General features: G+C 46.9%; 1 protein-coding gene across 2 annotated transcripts in view; it reads left to right on the forward strand.

Moving 5' to 3' along the window:
* The window catches only part of LOC127037780 (26S proteasome non-ATPase regulatory subunit 4), a 68,866-nt gene extending 55,217 nt beyond the window's left edge, over positions 1-13,649 (forward strand). For both annotated transcript variants that reach the window (XM_050929858.1, XM_050929857.1), the window contains 9 exons: positions 4,164-4,304; positions 4,859-4,973; positions 7,283-7,369; positions 8,989-9,057; positions 11,098-11,313; positions 11,408-11,516; positions 12,112-12,243; positions 12,848-12,915; positions 13,289-13,649. In XM_050929858.1, coding sequence (XP_050785815.1) covers positions 4,164-4,304; positions 4,859-4,973; positions 7,283-7,369; positions 8,989-9,057; positions 11,098-11,313; positions 11,408-11,516; positions 12,112-12,243; positions 12,848-12,915; positions 13,289-13,456 — 1,105 coding nt within the window. In that variant the 3' untranslated portion in view covers positions 13,457-13,649. The remainder of the gene's footprint in view (positions 1-4,163; positions 4,305-4,858; positions 4,974-7,282; positions 7,370-8,988; positions 9,058-11,097; positions 11,314-11,407; positions 11,517-12,111; positions 12,244-12,847; positions 12,916-13,288) is intronic.
* The last annotated feature ends 897 nt before the right edge of the window (positions 13,650-14,546 follow it).

Raw genomic sequence — 14,546 nt, forward strand, 5'->3', positions numbered from 1 at the left:
TGTGTATAGGTGGGTTAATGCAGGGCTGGCATGAAGTCCTGGGCAACTGCAATCCGACTGTATTAGTGTTGCGCTATTGCTTAATACCAGATGTGAAGTAAAATGGTGGTGTCAGTTTTGGCTTCTACGTTACCAAGCTGATAGCTGGAGCTAAAACCAAGCATAGAAAATAAGTTTATACTTCAGAGATACATAAAAAAAATCACTGAACTTACTATTAAACATACTGTTGTTCAGTGCACAATAAAGATCCTGGCTACTACAATACCTCAGACTCATTACTTGCTTTAATCTAATTACCAAATGTAACAATAGCAGAGATTCATAATATGCACAAAACTTCCATTGTGGGTTGTACCTGGTAACTAAATAGCTCTTCAGTTAGTTGGATAGAGACATCACAGTAACTGTGTCAGATTCAAATAAGAGACAGTCTCAGGTTAGTTAATGTTCTCTTGCAGCTGTTGATGTCATGACTTTGGGGGAGTGAGTCCTGAAATTGGAGTATAAAATCCCAGATCTAGTGAGCCCAGTCCATTGTATGGTCACTTTCCCCAGTGCAGAACGGGTGCAGCGGGCTACCATTCTAGTCTGGCAGTGTATTTACCCTCATTCTTACACTAGGTTCACATGGTGACTATCATAGAATATCAGGGTTGGAAGGGACCTCAGGAGGTCATTTAGTCCAACCCCCTGCTCAAAGCAGGATTGATTTTTGCCCCAGATCCCTAAATGCTCCCCTCAGGGATTGAATTCACAACCCTGGGTTTAGCGGGCCAATGCTCAAACCACAGAGCTATCCCTCCCCCACAGGATGCAGGCTAAGAAGTGCTGGGCCATGGGTGTGTGTGTAGTGGGTCAGACCAGGGCACTGGGATTCATGAGTCCTGGTTTCTGGCCCATGTCATGCCACTGGTACTGTGTCACGTAAAATAAGAGTACAGTATTATTAACTTGCTTCTCAGGGTTGTTGTGAGAATTAATGTTAGCAAAGTACTTTGAAATCCATATGCCATGTACTGTTCCTTATTACACACATCCACTTCCATTCATTGTGCGTCAGTGAATGGCTTCTTTTTGTAGTAACGAATATTTGTGTTCAGCAGTGCACAATGTGACAGGGTTTTGCATTTTTAATACAGACTGATGCCTCCTGGCATGAGAAAGTGGCTTTGTGTGCTACAGCCAGGAGAGCAAGGATTAAAACTGGCTCCTGGGCTGTGACATTCTGTATGTGAAAGGTTTAAAATTGCCCAGGCACAAAACTACTGCGTAGTTGCTTCTGTCTGCTCAGCTCATTGCACACACCAGGGGCTCCTTGCCTCCTTTCGATTGCCCCACAAGCTGTTTGTGTGCCTTATTTCAAGAATCAGAGGGTAGCCGTGTTAGTCTGGATCTGTAAAAGCAGCAAAGAATCCTGTGGCACCTTATAGACCTTACGTCTGTTAGTCTATAAGGTGCCACAGGATTCTTTGCTGTTATTTCAAGAACTCTCTGCAACCCCTCATTGCCCCATGGCAGGGGCTGTGTGTGCCTTCCATTATTTTTTCTGTCTGGGAGTTATCTCGTTCAGGGGCTCAGCATTTTAAACTCTATTGGGAAGAAGGGAAGAGCTGAGATGTGGGTGGCATGGAAGGCATCAGTGGCCCCATCAACTAGTTATTTGATCTACAGACTGGTTGAAGCTGGTAACTCTGCTAACTAGATGCCTGGGACTCCCCCTTCCCAGTTCTGTTTTTCACCAAAATCCATCGGGTTCTGCCCATTAATACCTAGACTGAACATTTGCTGACATTTTTAGAATGGATTGGCTCTGGCATTCCAAAGTTATCATGTTATTGACAGACATGCCATCAAGTTGAGTGTAGAGCAGTGGTCACCAACTGGTGGATCCCGGAGCCTCTGACAGTCGATTGTGATCTCTGTCTCCTAAAAGTCTGGCAGGGCTCAGGAAGGCTCCCTGCTGCCTGCCCTGATCCTGCGCTGCTGAGTCCTGGAAGGGGAGCGGGATCGAGGGTCTCCCACACACTGCTCCTACCTGCAGCTCCCTTTGTTTGGGAACAGGGAACTGTGGCCAATGGGAGCTGTGGGGGCAGTGCCTGGCTACAGTGTGTGGAGCCACGTGCCTCCCTGCTCTGCCAGGGCTGTAGGGAATGGCAGCTTCCGGGAGTGGTATGGGGCTGGAGCAGGCAGGGAGCCTGCCTTAGCCCTGCTGTGCTGCAGACCAGGAGCCACCTGAGGTAAGCACCACTGGCAGGAACCCACACCCCAGCCCTGAGCCCCCTCCTGGAGCCTGCACACCATACCCCCTCCTGAACCCCAACACTGCCCCAGCCCAGAGCCCCCTCCCATGCCCAAACTCCCTCCCAGAACCTGCACCCCCTCCTGAATCCCAACACTCTGCCCAACACTGCCCCTCCTGAATCCCAACACTCTGCCCCCTCTTGCACCCAAACTCCCTCTCAGAGCCTGCACCCCGAGCCTGAACCCCGTACTCCCTCCTGCACCCCAACACTGCCCCAGCCCAGAGCCCTCTCCTGCACCCAAACTCCCTCACAGAGCTTGCACCCCCTCAACTCCTCCTACACCTCTGCTCCAGGCTCAGCCCGGAACCCCCTCCCACACTCCGAACCCCTCAGCTCCAACCACCTGCCCCAATCCGGTGAAAGTGAATGAGGGTGGGTGAGAATGAGCAATGGGGGGGGGGGAAATTGAGTGAGTGTGGGGGGGGGGCCTCGGTTAAGGAGCTAGATAAGTAGATCCTGGGTTGCATTTAAATTTAAAAAGAGATCTTGGGGATAAAAAGGTTGGAGACCACTGGCAGAGAGCCTCTCCTTGTTCAGCCAATCCTAATATTAATGAAGGCACTATCATAGCAAGCCATCAGTGTTGTAGATGTGCTAGCTTGCATGGAATGGGTCAGCCAGCTAGTGGGTGGAGAGTGAATCCGACTTACCCGGTCAGTGTAGCTAACAGGTCACAACTGCAATGTAACCGCTCCTGTTAACTGAGGGGGGGCTGGGATGTTAATCTTTTTCTGTTGGGAACAGAAGTGAAACCACAAAGCTGGTAATTCCCTGCTTGATAATACCAGGCACATGTTTAGCACCTTTCACCCAAGGAGCTCCACGCATTTTGCAAAGAGCAAGTGAGAATTAGCCCCATTTTACACAGGGGGCGGGAATTGAAGCGCAGGGGGTGGCTCACCCATAGCTCGCCCGGTGAGTTAGTGGCAGTGGCCGGAATAGAGCTGAGAAGCCCTGCTTCCCCGTCTCCGCTTTCAACCACGAGACATCACGGTATCCCAAACAGTGAAATCTGTGTAATGGGGGTGCTTGAACTCTGGGACACAGCCCTCATGACAGCTTGCCAGGAGCCTGGCCTGTATCAATGTTTCATTAGCGCCTGGGGCTGACGCACGCCAGACAATAGTTCTAGTCCCAGCTCTCACTGACTCTGTGTGACCTTGGGGAAGTCTCCCCTGTCTGTGCCTCAGTTTCCCTCTCTGTAAAATGAGGGCATGGATAGTTGTTCCAAAGCACTTTGGAAGCTGCAACTATAGCGGTGCTAAGGTGCTATAATATCAAGAAGCTGTAGGCTGCTTCTTAAAATGTCAAATAAATGCTCATCACCCTAAGAGATGCTTGCGTATATATACTGATAGGAACACAGGTATTGCCCCATCAGATTGGTCCAGCTATTCTTTATCCTGTCTCCAGCCATGGCTAACACTGTCTGATGGATGAAGAGAAGTTGCTTGTCTTTGTGTTCACCTGCAAATCTTAGAACATGCAGCTGATGTTGAATGCTCTTCTGCTTGCAGTTACAGGGAGGGGGTGCTGCGTGCCCAGTTTTAGGACTCATGGACTGGACTATGGGCTCTGAGTCTGTCCCATAGGCCCAAAGGGCAGGCCTCTGCATTGTTCTGCTATAACCAGGGCTTTAAAATAGATTGGTTCTTGCTTCTGAATTTCAAGATTCTCTCTCTCTCTCTCTCTGCCTTAAGAAGTGACAAGGACGAGGAGAGGAGACGAGACATGTATGCTGTTAGCTTTCTGACCACAGATCTAGGATCCTGAGGCTTCATTTTCATGAACCAGCTTAGGGTGAAAACCAGACGAGCCTGTTTTTTAGTTCTGACCTTATCTGATTCTGTATTTCAGTGTCGACAACAGTGAGTACATGAGAAATGGGGACTTTTTACCTACTCGCCTGCAAGCCCAGCAAGATGCTGTCAACATTGTGTGCCACTCGAAAACCCGTAGCAACCCAGAGAACAATGTGGGGCTCATTACCTTAGCTAAGTATGTTTGTAGAGTTTTCCCCCTCCTAGAAATCAAAATGTCTCCTGCTCTCCCGCCCAGGTGATGGGCATGGTCTAGTGTGTAGTATTTCCCAGCCCGTGAGTTGCAACCCCCATGTGGGTAAAGGGGTCATGAAAGGCAGTGCGGGGGATAAGGGAGAGGATTATAATACAATCTACAACAGGATCCTGCTCCCTGCACGCTTTGATCCTGCAAGGTTAAGTATTCTGTCAGCCTCTCAAAAAGCTCAAATTACATAGGCTTATCAATGATGCAGTTCTGACTCTTTTATAGTAAATATAAGGGAGTTACAAACACTTTTGACCTCGCATGAGGGGTTGCCAACCTGAAAAGGCTGAGAAACACTGTTCTAGTGTATCGAGCACAGATCTAGGAATAACTGGCTTCTGCTGTTTTCCCCATGTGACTGTGGGAGACCCTGTGCCTCAGTTTCCCCACCTGTAGAAGGATACGACCTTACAAGGGGTATTGGGAGGTTGTTTAATGGTTTGAAAGGACTTTGTATAACAATGCAATCATGTATATTGTTCTAGTAACTGTGAAGTGTTGACCACGCTTACCCCAGACACGGGACGGATCCTTTCCAAATTACACACGGTGCAACCCAAAGGGAAAATTACCTTCTGTACAGGAATCCGAGTTGCTCATGTAAGTGACACCTTGTTCATGACTTTTCTTAAAGGAGTCGTCGTCTTGCATTTCTATAACCCCGCTCACCCTGAAACATTCTGCTGACTGCTAGTGTGGACTCCTAGGCAGAGCACTGGACTGTGTCTCAGGGGACCTAGCTTCTATTTCTGGTTCTGCCATTGTCCTGCTGAGTGACCTTGAGTAATTCATGCCACTTCTGTGCTTCAGTTTCCCCATCTGTAAAATAGGGATGGTGATACTGACCTCCTTCGTAAAGCACTTTGAGATCTATGGATGAAAAGTGCTAGATACGGGTTTGGTCTTCTACTAACGTCTCATCATAGTTTAGGATACTAACTACCTTCATTTGAAAGTGCAAGGTGAATTTAGGCAAGTGTCGTGTAACTACTCGCATTGGAACTGAGCCAGGTCATGGGATTTAATGTAATCCAGTCTGCTACCGGGTGAATAATTCTATTGAATAGTCGAGTGTGGGGAAATCAATGACGCTGTTTGGTGAAGAGGAAGAAAGAGAACTATAAACGAGAGAGAATCTCAGTCTGTGGCGATAGCTCTTGATTTGCTACCAAATTGCGGGGTTACAGTTGCAATATATCTCATGTATGTGCAGCCAACTTAAGGGGGCCAAATTCTGGTAATTCACACCCACAAAAGAGAGGTGCCTTTGTTACCCTTAAACATCTGGAATAGGTCTCAGGGTTTAGTCACTCTCTTCTGTCCTGTTCTTTTGCTCTGTACTGGTATATGTGCTTCTCATCTCACCTCTGCTGTGTACATCTGGAAAGCCAATACTCATATCTGTTCAGAGAGGGAAGGATGGTTTTGTAGTTAAGGAAAAGGAGTTGGAGGCCGACCTTCTGGTCTATTGCCAGCTCTGCCACAGATTTACTTGTGTCTACACAGCAAAGAAAAACACTCCATTGGCCCATGCCAGTTGGCTAGGGCTTCTGGGCTATTTCATTGCTGTGTAGATTTCTGGGCTCAGGCCCAGCTCTAGGACCCTCCCATATCACAGAGTCCTGGAGCCTGGGCTCGAGCCTGACCCCAGACATCAACATAGCAGTGAAACAGTCCCGCAACCTGAGCCCCGCGAGCCTGAGTCGTCTGGCACAGGCTAGCTGTGGGTGTGGAGTTGCCGTGTAGACATTGAGTAAGTCACTTAATGATGCTCTTTTGCCTCAGTTTCCTTGGGTGCGAAATAGGGATTGTAATACCTGCCTCACAAATGCAACTAAACTAATGTTTGTTGTGCTGGGATCCTTTGATAGAGAAGTGGCATTATGAGTGTCAGTTCCTTTTAAAGCATGTTGTGGAAGCAGCAGATGCTTAAAAGCAGCTTATTACAATACAGCTTATATCATCTTGAAAATACTCTTCAGTCTAATGAATTTTATCATAGAATCTCAGGGTTGGAAGGGACCTCAGGAGGTATCTAGTCCAACCCCCTGCTCATAGCAGGACCAATCCCCAACGAAATCATCCCAGCCAGGGCTTTGTCAAGCCTGACCTTAAAAACCTCTAAGGAAGGAGATTCCACCACCTCCCTAGGTAACCCCTTCCAGTGCTCATCTTGCTTCATAAAAGTGCTTCCTGGTATCTAGCTCAGGTTCAGCCTGTTGTTCCAAAGTGTGTGTGTGTGTGTGTGTGTGTGTGTGTAATATCCCATTTTTTCCATCCCATGCAACTCCTCTCCTTCCTGGGCATTTGCGTTTTCTTGATACGTCAGTCACCATCAGCTTCCTTTTGAGGATTAAAAAGACTGCGACTGTTCAGCTTGGAAAAGAGATGACTATGGGCAAATATGATAGAGGTCTATAAAATCAAGAACGAGGTGGAGAAAGTGAATAGAGGAGTGTTATTTACCCCTTCACATAACACAAGAACCAGGGGTCACCCAGGGAAATTAACAGGCAGAAGGTTTAAAACAAACCAAAGGAAGTACTTTTTCACACAATGCACAGTCAACCTGTGGAATTTGTTGCTGGGGATGTTGTTAAGGCCAAAAGTTTAAGTGGGCTCAAAAAAGAATTGGATACATTCATGGAGGATGGGTCCATCAATGGCTATTAGCCAAGATGATCATGGATGCAACCCCATGTTTTGGGTGTCCCTAACTTCTGACTGCCTGATGCTGAGACTAGATGTTGGGGTGGATCACTCAATAATGGCCCTGTTCTGTTCATTCCCTCTGAAGCGGCTGGCACTGGCCACTGTTGGAAAACAGGATACTGGGCTAGATGGACCACTGGTCTTACCCAATATGGCCGTTCTTATGTTCACTTTGGATGACAACTCTTATTTTCCAGTTGGCTTTGAAACATCGTCAAGGCAAGAATCACAAGATGCGCATCATTGCCTTTGTTGGGAGCCCTGTGGAAGATAATGAGAAAGATGTGAGTAAAGCATGACCACTTAGATGCAAGTTCATGGGTATGTTTAATCTGTGATGGTGAACCCTCAGGCCTGGTTTACACTACAGACCTATATTGTATAACTGTATCTCTCTCACTCGGTGTGAAAAATCCACACCTCTGAGCGACGTAGTTACACCAACCTAACCCCCATGTAGACAGCGCTGTGTTGATGGGAGAGCCGGTGCAGCCTTTTAAATGTAGACGTGCCCTTAGTTTTCACAGCAATTTCTTTATCTAGGTGTTTATACTGCTCTAATCACCCTGATATCAAGTACCTAATAATTGTTGCTTTTTTGAAACTGGAACTGTTCAATGTTTTTCTGAACTGACTATGTTGGTCAGTCTTTGGGTATGTCTACACAATCGATTTATCGGGGATCGATGTATCGCGTCTCATCTAGACGCAATATATCGATCCCCGAACGCGCTCCTGTCGACTCCAGAACTCCACCAGGGCGAGTGGCGGTAGCGGAGTCGACATGGGGAGCCGCGGCCGTCGATCCCGTGCCGTGAGGACGGGAGGTAAGTGGAAATAAGATGCGTCGACTTCAGCTACGCTATTCCTCTAGCTGAAGTTGCGTATCTTACATCGACCCCGCCCCCTAGCGTAGACCAGACCTTTATATCCAGAAAACATGGTTCTAAGAAATCTGAATGAGCATTGATATTACAACAATCTCATTGCATCTGTATGTCCCAGTGAGACAACTGTTTAGCTGATAAACCCTGCTACTAGAATGTAAGCTATTGAAAGGGGGAGGGTGGGTGGGAAAATGGAAAAGAAGGAATGATGCAAATAAACTCACTCAGCTCTCTGAGTATGCCTAGTGCCTAAGCGTAACAGATCCTCTCTCAGGCAATACGAGTTTCTATCAAAATAGAGCCTCATTTAACCTATTTTATAAATAGGCTTGGAAGGATTCGATTTCTGTAGGTAAATGTCGATAAACATTGATTTCACTGTACACATACAAACCTATGAAAAAATATTTCCATTGAAAAATGCTGCTTGATAACTTCCTAGAGTTTGATTTAAGGATATTTACTTTGTATATTTTGATGTGATGTTGACAATTTGTGTTTTAACAGTTATAAATCTCTAACTTTTTGAATCTCAATGTCTGTTGTGATTAAATAATTGTCTCACTGCCCCATAATTTCCCTGCAACTGTGAAAATTTAAATCTGCCCCCAGTAGGTGAGGGAATTTAAATCAGATCATGCACCAGATCATGCTCAATGTCTGGTTGCAGTATTAAAAAAGCCTTCAAGCATCAAACGGTCAGAAATCTGAACTCTTAATTGTATTTGTCTGGATGTTTTGTTTTATTAAAAAAAAAATCAGAATTTTAGATAGGTGCCTTTTTAATTAAATCAAAGTACATACAATTAAACCTCTCAAACATTTTACTGTACAGAAATAAGCTTATTCTGAAGCTTGTATAGACTGTGGCACCTGTAAGTTAGATGCTTTTATATCTGGCTTTGTGTCCTGATGAATGAATCCCATGCACTTTTGTCTGCTTTCTGTTATGTGGAGGAGATGTAGGAGCTGAAGACGAGGGATGAAAGGCTAACACTCCTTTCTCTTTATTGCAGCTGGTGAAACTGGCAAAGCGCCTTAAAAAGGAGAAAGTAAATGTTGACATTATCAACTTTGGAGAAGAGGTGAGACTTTTAAACCGATCTCCCAAGAGTCTTTGAAATACAAACTCCATCCAGGTGTTTACATCTCATTTTCAAACACTTGGCTCCTATCTATCTGGGAACACCAGTGGAGAATACTATCACAATTCCCCCTATCTTAATCTCTTCAGCAAGGATTTTAAGGCTGGTCTATTCAGACAACAGAAATCCTTCCATGAATATTTTGCAGATTCCAAAGGAGACTCTTCTCAAATATTCCCCTGCTGTGTTTCCTACCCAAACATTTCCCACTTCTGCTAGTGCTTCAGTGAAACTGACTCTAACTAACAGTGAAATTGACCGGTCTAAACTCACCATCAGTGAAGGGCAAAAAGAAAACAATTTGGATTTTTAAAAATTCTTTGTTTCCATAAGTGAAGGTATTGAAGAACATCCTTTCTTTTAATGTTTTTTTAACTTTGTTTCCTCATGCTTTAATCACCTGCCTTTTCACAGTGTTGGGGTTAAAATAGAAAGCCACCTGTAATTCTGAGTTTCCTCCATCTTTATCAGTTTGTGACACAAACCTTTGTGTGTAAAACATACTTTACCCTTTGTATTTAAAACCCCAGCCCATCCTTAGGATGACACCTCCATGGCAGTGTGAAGTTACCATATTCACTTGCAACCATACATCAAAGACTTTAATTACTGTTCATGAAATATACTGTTAATGCTCTGGAACGCACCTCCATGAGTCGCAGGCTACATTAGTCAGTGTCGGCTTCAGACTTCCTGGGCAAAGGGCTGTATTGTGGTGTAAGGCTGAGGAACAGTGGGGAGTGCTGGGAATACAAGTGTGGTTAAATTTTGTCAGTCTGGCATTTAGTCCTGTGAGGTGACCCCTCTCCATCGAGGTAAGTGAATTCCTGGGTTATCTTGTCCTTGCTGGAAATGGCCCCATATAGCGTCTCACCGTATGCCTCCGAGTGGTGTTTCTGGGCTGCAGCACTAGCTATGCAAGAATCTAATCACCACTTTAAAAGACTTTGGTGCTTGGTTTTAGAACCAAGCTGGTAATGATGTTTCAGGTGAGCAGGCAAAATAATAGGTTTGGTAGTTTTCCCATCTCTTCCCCAGTAATCCCTACTCCACTTCCAGATCTCCAGGGACATACTTGCTTGGAGGGAGCAGCCTTCACAGGATTCTGTGACTGTTCTTTCCTGATCGTTAATGTGTGGGTGGCATCAGTGATGCCAGGGTGATACCCTAGCCAACCTTCTTTCCTAGGGACAACCCGTACTCAGCGGAGAATGATGGAGTTTATTCTCTAAACTGAGACAGCTGAATCCCAGAAACCTACCACGACCATTTCCAGCATAGCTGATGATCAAGATGCAAAGCAGAGTGGCCTGATGCCATATCACATTGAACTGCTCTATCTGGATAGATACAGCAAAACCTCAGTGTAACATGATTCTGATGGAGGGCAAAAGTATGAAAATTAGGGATGTATTCAAGACATGGGGTGCCCATGTTAGAAGAGAAATAGGACCAAGTTTGTTCTGGTTGTTGGGTACAGTCTCATCTTTAGTGCTGCTGGTACACCCTCAGGCTGACTGCCAGATAACACCCATGAGGTTCCTGATCGCCAGTGAGATCACACCACCATGAAAGGAAACTGCTGGCACTTCCTTTGAGCAGAACTCTAAAACACAAGCAAACTCAGGATGAATTGACTAGAGCCTACTGTCCTCACTCTGCACAGGGACTTCCTGGGGAGAATTTTAATCAGTTACCCATTGGAGGGGGCCCATTATACAGATGGCCTCTTGCAGCTCTGAAACTTGGCATGTCTCCATACCCCTGATGCATACTGGTCACCGTTCTCTGTACTTCTGTATTTATAGATGAGTTCTCTTCCTGAACACCAGTTGGTAAGAGGACTTCAGGGTTATTACAGCTCATAGGGCAGCCCAGCATCATCTCCTTTGAGCCAAGCCAATGGGAGGAAGTCAGCCTGAGTTCTAACCTCTTCTTTCTCTCTCTCTCTCTCTCTCTCTCTCTCCCCCCCTCCCCTAGGAAGCCAACACAGACAAGCTGACTGCCTTCATTAACACCTTAAACGGCAAAGATGGGACTGGTTCCCACCTGGTGACTGTGCCCCCTGGCCCTAGCCTTGCCGATGCCCTCATCAGTTCCCCCATTTTGGCTGGGGAGGGCGGGGCCATGCTTGGCCTTGGTGCTAGCGACTTTGAGTTTGGAGTGGATCCCAGCGCGGACCCAGAACTGGCTCTGGTAAGAGATGATGGAACCAAGAATCACTTTGAAGGAGCCAAACTGTTTGGGAACATGCTGTTGCTTTGAGTTTACCCCATTGTCTGTTCCACAGGCGCTGCGTGTGTCCATGGAGGAGCAGAGGCAGCGGCAGGAGGAAGAGGCCAGGAGAGCTGCAGCTGCTTCCGCTGCTGAGGCAGGAATTACAGCCACTGGTGGGGATGGTAAGAAACCAGGCGGGGGATCTAATCCCTCTTCAGTTGGAGGGGCAGGGGTGAACAGAGTAAAGCAGCGAGTTCGATGCAACAGAGAGGGAGTCTGCTGATGCAGCCAGATCATTTGTACTGAGATCGTGTCTAGCCTCCGGTGCTAAGCCAGGCCCGGGTTGCATTTGGATGGGATGGACACCTGCGCTCTGCAGGGGATTCATTAGGGAGGAGTGCACTTCCTTTCAACATGTTAATTCCTTCTGTCCCCCCAGTGTGGTGTTCCCCTTCATCTGAGATCCCTGATCGCATGCACTGGCTAGAGATCCCATGGCACTTTCCACAAGAATACTGTTAGCCCCAGTATCTCAGCCGAGTCCCTACTCGGGTATCTACAGTCTGCCATCCCTAAAACTGTCTCTGCACTTACAGTTTAATGCAGTATTTTTTCCTGTCCTGAACTGTTGCGCCTTGTTGCTGTGCGCTTTGTGCAGCTCTCTCATCCCACCCCAGAAGTGGCTGCTCTTCAGTGGTGAGGAGGAATTCTTCTCTGAATATAGAATTTGTTGGGGAATTGCTCTAGGAACATGTACTGTGTTTATCCCTGTGCTAGATTCGGACGATGCCTTATTGAAGATGACGATCACCCAGCAGGAGTTTGGTAGAGCTGGCTTGCCCGACCTTAGCAGCATGACAGAAGAGGAGCAGATTGCTTATGCCATGCAGATGTCTCTGCAAGGGCCAGGTGAGCGGCTAGAATTTAGCACAGCTGTCTAATCCCTGAAGCCAAATCCTGTGCTGAGTGAGCTGTCCCAGTGACAGCAGCTGGTTCTTGACACCTGTGGACGTCTGACAGAGGTTGGGCACCCAAAAACTGAGATGCACAAAATGAGCGAATGCTTGTCTGAGTGGACTTGAATTCCATGAATGTCCTACCTGTCTGGGGGCGAGGGATGTCAGAACCTTCATGTCAGGCCTTCAAGCCTGAATCTCCTTTCTCAATCGTCATTATTCTGCCTTGAGGCTTCCTGCTGCATCCAGCAGTATTATCGCAGGCACCTCTTGACTGATATGCTGTCTGTAGCAGGGAGCAGCAGATCAGTAGGGTGGGAATGATTTGCCATATGCTGGGTAAGGCAAGGATGGGATGAAGCGCTGACAGACTCCTGACCTGAAGGCCTGCAATTGTGGATGTCTGGTTTGTGAAACTCCTGGCCCACTAACTGCCACAGGCAAGTTGCCTTCACTATCTTTACATACACACCCTGCTGGCAACCCAGCATAAATACTATTACAGTAAAGGTGGTGGCAAATATTCAATAGCCAAGACATTTCTTTCCTCTCTTCAGAGTTCGCCCAAGCTGAATCGGGGGAAATTGATAGCAGTGCAGCCATGGACACATCAGAACCTACCAAGGTGATGGTCTCCCCAGCCACCTTTTCCCAGTCTCTCACATCCACTCTGTGTAGAGTCCAAACTCCCCCTCTCCTTAGACTTGGTTAACGTAAAAGTTCAGTTCAAGCCTTGTCAGTAGGATTTGCTGCTGCTGAGGTTCCTCCCTCAGGACTGCTCAGCTCGCACCCTAGGTCTCCCTTCCCCCACAGAGCCACTCCCATCTCCTTTATCAAGAGCTGCCAGGCTCAATGAGTTCCTGCAATCCACTTAAACCTTCCCTAGTACGCTCAGCACGTGCTAACAAGGTGGAGTGTTTCAAGTAAGCAGTGCTAGCCTGTTAGATCCCAGCATATTTTCCTCGATGGGGAGTGACACTTTCTTCATGGATGTGCAGGAAGAAGATGATTACGATGTGATGCAGGATCCGGAGTTCCTACAGAGCGTGCTTGAAAACCTGCCTGGCGTCGACCCCAACAACGAGGCCATCCGCAACGCCATGGGTTCCTTGGCCTCGCAGGCGTCCAAGGAGAACAAAGACAAAAAGGAAGAGGAGAAGAAGTGATGGCACTGGGGTACTGGCCTCTCTGCTACTGACAAGCGATTGGGATAATCTCAGCCCTGCATGTTCCGGTCCATGTAACCTAATAACTTCAATTTACTTAATCACTGTTCTCCAGGTAGCTGCGGAGCGATCACAGGGCAAGGGTAGGAATTTTTTTTTCTTGATGTAACAGTTAATAAAAACGTTAAATTTTTTTCCATCTCCCTTCTAAAGTAACTATAGAACCTGCTAATGGGTTCTTTTTAGAGGCACATAGGAATTGGCAGAGGTGCACTTTGCCCAGTCTCCTGACTCCAGGCTAGAACAATCTGCTTCAGAGCAGGCTGCAAGAATCCCTGCAGTGACGGGGTGACCCACCTCCAGGGAAAGCTACCCCTTAGGTCCATGAGGTTTCAGAGTGGGAGAGGGCTTCACTTAAACCAGATTAGTTGGGTCCAAGTGAATTCCTTGCATCTCTTAGGCCTGGTTTAGAGAGGGCTTTTGTACTGATACAGCTGTCAGGGGAATGCTTCTCTTTTTACTGATCTACCAGAACAGCCCCATGTCTGGACTTGGTTATACTGGGATAGAGGAGCCTTATACTGGGGTAGTACATCCCCTTCCTGTGTGGAAATAGCTGTGTTTGTATGACGCACCCTTTATACAGAGAGATAACTGTACCCAGGGTCGTGGTGGGGGTGTTGTGCTGGTTTAACTACACCAGTACAACTGGTGTGTAGACAGGGCTTCTGCCATGGAAAGCTGCATTGCATAGTTTGCGGCCCCTCTAGCATGCAAGTCCCCTAACTTAGAGCAGGAGGCCATGGTATCCTAAGCCACCTTAAACTGAACTGAATCCAAATCCAACCTTCCAAGTAACATCCACGGCTTGCTGATCTTAAATATATTCCCTTCTCAGCTTTGTGGTATATAGGGACCTTTGGGGTAAAGGAAATAAACCCCTGAGAGCCTTCCCCACTGTGCTTAGATCCTGCAACACTTAATCAGTTGTGTAACTTTTACTCACAGGAGTAACCTGATTGACGCAAACAGGATTATCTGCCTATGGAAAAGTTATGCATCAATTTGATACCTTGGTGCTCCTAAGTCT

This window comes from Gopherus flavomarginatus, chromosome 20 (assembly GCF_025201925.1).
Source record: "Gopherus flavomarginatus isolate rGopFla2 chromosome 20, rGopFla2.mat.asm, whole genome shotgun sequence".
In the NCBI taxonomy this organism is placed as follows: Eukaryota; Metazoa; Chordata; order Testudines; family Testudinidae; genus Gopherus; species Gopherus flavomarginatus.